The following is a 6,000-nucleotide window of genomic DNA, read 5'->3' as shown; positions in this document are numbered from 1 at the left end:
TCACTCATACCTTAGATGAATGTTTTCTTCTGTCAGGTGCTGTATGGTATATTTAAAATTTTCTTCAGCTTCAGCAGCCTTGGTCTGGAGTGTTTTCTCCAGATTTGCCACCATAGCTTTCTGAAAGACAGGTACATTTTAATAGCCATCTTTCCCAAATTAGAGTCACCCAGAGCAGAGGCTTCCTCCCTCCAACTCCTATCCCCAATCCAGCCAGGACTCACCTCTCTCTGGAGTTCCATCTGGGTTTGGTAGAGGGTTGTGTTAAGTGATTCTAGGATAAGAGCTTGAGCATGCAGCTCTTCCTCTATGACCTGTGTAAGAAGAAATTGTTTCAGGACATCATGATGATGTCTACCCATTTATTCTCTTCTCCAGGACACCTGGATTCGACTATGAAAGCATCAACTTTAGCTACTCCTTCTCCTGCCCTGTTACTATGCCCTGTTCATTCTACTTCCTCTGTGTCTCACTCGTCTGTACCCTTCTCTTCAGCCTCACTATCACCGCCCCAGAGCCAGCCCTCACCACAGCTCACACAGGTTGTCAAAAGAGCTACCAGTCATCCATTCATTAAACAAATATTTATTAAATATCTAGTATGAATTCCAACTACATGACTTTCTGGAAAATGCAAAACCATAGAGACAGTAAAAAGGCCAGTGGTTGCCAGGAGTTAGGAAGGGAAACAAGGGACGAATAGGAGGACTGAGGACTTTTAGGGCAGAGAAACTATTCCATATGATACTGCAGAGGAGGCTACATGGCATGATGCCTGCGACAAAACCTATAGGATGTACAACACAAAGAGGAAACCCTAGGGTAAACTATAGACTTTAGTTAATAATAATGTATCAATATGCGTTCATCAACTGTAACAGATTACCACACTAAGGCACGATGTTAATAATAAAGGAAACTGTGCGTGCGTGTGTGTGTGTGTGTGTGCGTGTGTGTGTGTAGGGGGAAAAAATCTCTGCACTTGCTCCTTAATTTTTCAGTAACCCTAACACTGCTCTAAAAAAATAGTTTGTTAATTAGGGGAAAAAAACCCGCAAAACCTACTACTGTATTAGGCCTCAGGAATATTACGATGAACAAGACAGATAAAGTTCTTACTTTTATGGGGATCCATTCTAGTGAAAGAGATGCAAAAAAATTAAAGTAAATACAATAAATAAATTGAAAACAAACCAAGGATGTGGATAGAAGATGCAGTGTAAGTGCAGGGAAGGGATAAGTGTGGAAGCTACTTTAGATAGAGGCTGAAGAGACTATAAAAATGAACCAGATGGGCCTATGCTTTCAGGTGCAGCCCCATTTAACTCCTACATGTCATCAGGGCTCTTTGCACCCAAAGAGCATCCTTCCACAATGTATAAACTGGAGAGGTACCATCATTTACTGCAATGAATGGCATTGGGCAAAGCGCTGTACCAGGTCATTTTGCATTCTTTCATTTATTTATTCATTCAAAAATCACTTGCTATGTACTGAATGTCTGTGATATGCCAGACACTATTCTAGAAACTGAGAAGCAGTGGCAAAAAAATAGACAAAAATCCCTGACTTCATTGAGTTTATCAGGTTTGACGGTTATAAGTCTGTGTAGAAAAATGAAACAGGAGAAAGGACGTGCTGGGCAGGTTGTTGAGCCTTTAAGTAGAGTAACCCCTGAGAAGGTGGCATTTGAAGAAAGACTGGAAGGAGGTAAGGAAGTGAGCTATGTGGAGATCTGGGAAAGAGTTTCCAAGAAGAGAAAACACCAAGTGCAAAGACCCCAAAGTGGAGGCAACCTGGCCTGTTAAAAGAAACAGCAAGAAGTCCAGTGCCACTGGAGCTGCATGATGGAGGGAAGGAGTAGAATGAGATGAGGCTGGGGAAAAGAACCACCAGCAGGCAAAACCATCCCTGGACCAAAACAGGACTGGGAAAATTCATGCTTCCACCAGCCAGAGTATAAAAACCCCTTTTAAGACACAGAGCATTGGGCAGCTTACTCTGACGGATACTATCTCAGTAGTAGGGAAAAATTAGCCCTAGATCAAGACTGCTTTAATTTTGCTTAACAAAACTTAAAACCAAGCCTTGGAAAATCAAAATATTTCCAAGTAACTGAATCCCAGAACAAAGCTCAACGATATTTAAAGGAATACAAAACTATTTGGCACCTAATAAAGTAAACATCACAATGGCTGGCATCCAATAAAAAAATTACCAGACATGCAAACAAGCAAGAAAATATGACCATACATGAGGAGCAAAATCAATTAATTGAAACAGACCCAGAAATAACACAAGTGATAGAATTAGTAGCCAAGCTCATTAAAGCCGTTATTATGACACACTGGGTCTACCTTACACCAAAGCCCATCCTTTTACCTTGTGGGACATTGTGGTCTGTTTGCCCATCAAGGGTGAAGCCCTGCCTGAGCTCTAAAATATCATGCCATGCTTTCATAATGGCTAATCTTTTCCCAAACATGTCCATTCTGGATCCAAATTAAATTCTCAGTGAAAGAGGAACCACAAGGCAGTTTGTGGGTTTAAACAGTTTCCCTTCTGGTGTCTCCCTCATGGAAGTGCTGTTATTTGTCCCAGAAGAAAAGTTCTTAGAGAGGCTGGGGGAGTGAGGTTCACTCAGAGTTTTAAGGAAAGGCCTGAAGGCAGCATTCCCAAGGGGCAGTATTGTACTTTTCAGAGTTCAGAAGGAAGAATCTGGCATTTTACTATTTAAGGCCCTTTTGTGGTTTGAGCCTTACGAGAAATGGGAAGCATTTAACATTGAAGATCACACAGTATATTGTTCATATACTTGTTCAGATCTGGCTCTAAAAAGACAACAATGGCTTTCTTTTTCAGATAGTTCTAAAATCCTTTTGACTTATTGAATCCAGCAAGCTCAGCTTTAGATCTTCTGGTTTTTAATGGTTTGGGGAAAATTATCATAGATTCCATTTTATTGAGAGTGTATCATTTTAGTGATATATTTGTAAGAGGCTAATTTCACAGGAAAAATGAAAAAGTTTACCTCTTTGGTGTTTCTCAGCTCCTTTAATTGCAAGGTGTCCCTTTCGTGTTGTTTTAAGAGCTCCTAAAAATAATTTTATTTGAAAAAGGTCAGCACTGGGTTTCTGGCACTTCTTTCAGAAAATTAAGAAAGCTGGAATAGGATTCAGGAATATAATATTCACCATAGTTTAGATGTTGCTTTAATGAAGCATACATTATAAACTAATGACATGACATGTTGAAGTTAAATAATGAAAATCTTACTCTTGTTCAACCTTAGTGCATCGAGAAATATTTAAAGAAATCATATTTTCATTAAAGCCTTTTCTTTTGGGTACAGATTTAATACTGTTAATATCCAGTTCTCCACAGATTGAAGTTTATATTCATTGTAATCACACTCAAAATACCAACAGGCTTTCTTGACAAGATAATTATAAAATTTATATAGAAATACAAAGGATATAGAAGTGCCAAAATAATCTTGAAAAGCAAGAGCAAAGTTGGAAGATTTTTCTCCCTGATTTCAAGCTACAGTAATTAAGACACTGTGTTGTTGGCCTAAATATAGACAAATAGTTGAATGGAACAGAATGAAGAGTCTACACCCTGCCCCCTCAAGTACAACAAAGACACCAAGGTAACTCAATGGAGAAAGGGACATCTTTTCAACAAATCATTCTGGAACAATAAATATCTATATGGAAAAAAAAAGACCTATGGCCTTACCTTGCTCCATACACAAAAAATATTCAAAATAGATCATAGAATCATAAAAGCTAAAATTATAAAGCTTTTTAGGAACTAGAATATCTTCATGTTCTTGGACTAGGCAACCATTTCACACAAGACACAGAAAGCTGTTACCATAAAAGGAAAAAATTGATAACCAACATTCATCAAAACTAAAAACTTCTGTCCATGGAAAGACAATGTGAGCAAAATGAAAAGGCAAACCACAGGCTGGGAGATAGAATTCGCGACACATATGTCTGACAAAGAACCTGTATCCATAGTATAAAAAGTACTCCTACATACCGATTATAAAAAGATGAGCAAATCAAGTTCTTTTTATATGGCAAAAAACTTGAACCAAAGCTTCACAAAAGAAGACATATGAATGGTCCAGTAAGCATATGAAAAATTGCCTGACGTAATTAATCATCAGGGAAACTAAAGTCACAATGAAATACAACTTCATACCCATTAGAATAGCCAAAATTAAAAGAGTGGTAATACTAATTGTTGTTGATGATATGGAACAACTGGAATTCTCATATAGTTAAGATGCAAGAGTAAAATGGTACAACGACTGTGGAAAATATTTTGGTAATTTGTTATAAATTTAAACCTATCCCTACTCTAGAGTCCAGTAATAACACATCTAGGTATATACCCAAGAGACATGAAAGCATATGTCTACAAAACTAGCTATACAAGGGTATTTATAAAAGCTTTATTTGTAAACACCAAAAGATTTTGGAAACAACCAAAATCTCCAAAAACAGGAAAATGGTAAACACATTGTGTGGTGTTCCTACAAAGAAATACTACTGTGCAATAAAAGGAATAAATTACTGATATGAACAATGAATGGATAAATTTCACAGAAATTATTGAGGGCAAAGAAGCTATACACAAAAGAGCATATACTGCATGATTCCATTTATATGAAGTTTAAAAACAAGTAAAACGGAGTCCCGGAGGAAGATGGCGGAAGAGTAAGACGTGGAGATCACCTTCCTCCCCACAGATACATCAGAAATTCATCTACACGTGGAACAACTCCTACAGAACACCTACTGAACGCTGACAGAAGACCTCAGACCCCCCAAAAGGCAAGAAACTCCCCACATACCTGGGTAGGGCAAAAGAAAACAGAATAAACAGAGACAATAGGGTAGGGACGGGACCTGCACCAGTGGGAGGGAGCCGTGAAGGAGGAAAGGTTTCCACACACTACAAGCCCCTTCGCGGGCGCAGACTGCAGGTGGCGGAGGGGGAAAGCTTCGGAGTAGCGGAGGAGAGCACAGCAACAGGGGTGCGGAGGGCAAAGCGGAGAGATTTCCGCACAGAGGATCGGTGCCCTCAGGCACTCACCAGCCCGAGAGGCTTGTCTGCTCGGCCGCCGGGGCTGGCGGGGCTGGGAGCTGAGGCTCGGGTATCGGCTTTCAGTCGGAGCGCAGGGAGAGGACTGGGGCTGGCGGCAGGAAGAGAGCCTGAAGGGGTTAGTGCACCACGGCTAGCCCGGAGGGAGTCCGGGGAAAGGGTCTGGAGCTGCCGAAGAGGCAAGAGACTTTTTTCCCTTTTGTTTCCTGGTGCGCGAGGAGAGGGCATTAAGAGGGCTGCTTGGGGAAGCGCCGGAGAAAGAAGGGCGTGGGACGCTGGGGCTGCTGCTGCCGCCGCCGCCGCCGCGGGGCCTGTGTGCGAGCGCGGGTCACTGTCCGCCCCGCCTTCCGGGGGGCCTGTGCACCCCGCCACTGCCGGGGTCCCGGGACCCGGGGACGGCTTTCCCGGGAAAGCGCACGGAGCGCCTCGGGCTGCTGCAACGTCACGCCGGCCTCTGCCGCCGCAGGCCCGCCCCACACTGCGCGCCCCTCCCTCCCCTCTGCCTGAGTGAGCCAGAGCCCCCGAATCAGCGGCTCCTTTAAACCCGTCCTGTCTGAGCGAAGAACTGACGCCCTCCAGCGACCTATGCGCAGAGGCGGGGCCAGGTCCAAGGCTGAGACCCGGGAGCTGTGAGAGCAGAGACAGGGAAATCTCTCTGTGCAGCCTCGGAGGCAGCGGATTAAAGCTCCACGGCCCATTTGATGTGCCCTGCGTCTGTGGAGTGGATAAATGGACAGCGAATCATCCCAAATTGAGGAAGTGGACTTTGAGGACAAGATTTAAGACTTTCCCCCCTTTTCCTCTTTTTACAACGAATTATCCCAAATTAAGGAGGTGGACTTGGAGAGCAAGATTTTTGATTTTTCCCCCTGCTCTCTT

At 42.6% G+C, this 6,000-nt stretch overlaps 1 protein-coding gene across 1 annotated transcript in view; it reads right to left on the bottom strand.

Annotated features, from left to right (window-relative positions):
• Positions 1–6,000, bottom strand: part of FLACC1 (flagellum associated containing coiled-coil domains 1) — a gene marked incomplete at both ends in the record, with an annotated part of 30,642 nt that continues 24,642 nt past the window's right edge. Inside the window, 3 exon segments of the mRNA XM_079710679.1 lie at positions 1–120; positions 225–314; positions 3,032–3,094. Of these exon segments, the coding sequence (XP_079566805.1) occupies positions 1–120; positions 225–314; positions 3,032–3,094 (273 nt within the window).

This window comes from Hyperoodon ampullatus (genome assembly GCF_949752795.1).
Source record: "Hyperoodon ampullatus genome assembly, chromosome: 8".
NCBI classification, from domain to species: Eukaryota; Metazoa; Chordata; class Mammalia; order Artiodactyla; family Ziphiidae; genus Hyperoodon; species Hyperoodon ampullatus.
Note: the sequence above shows the minus strand (reverse complement) of the source record. Positions and strands in the feature narration are given on the sequence as shown.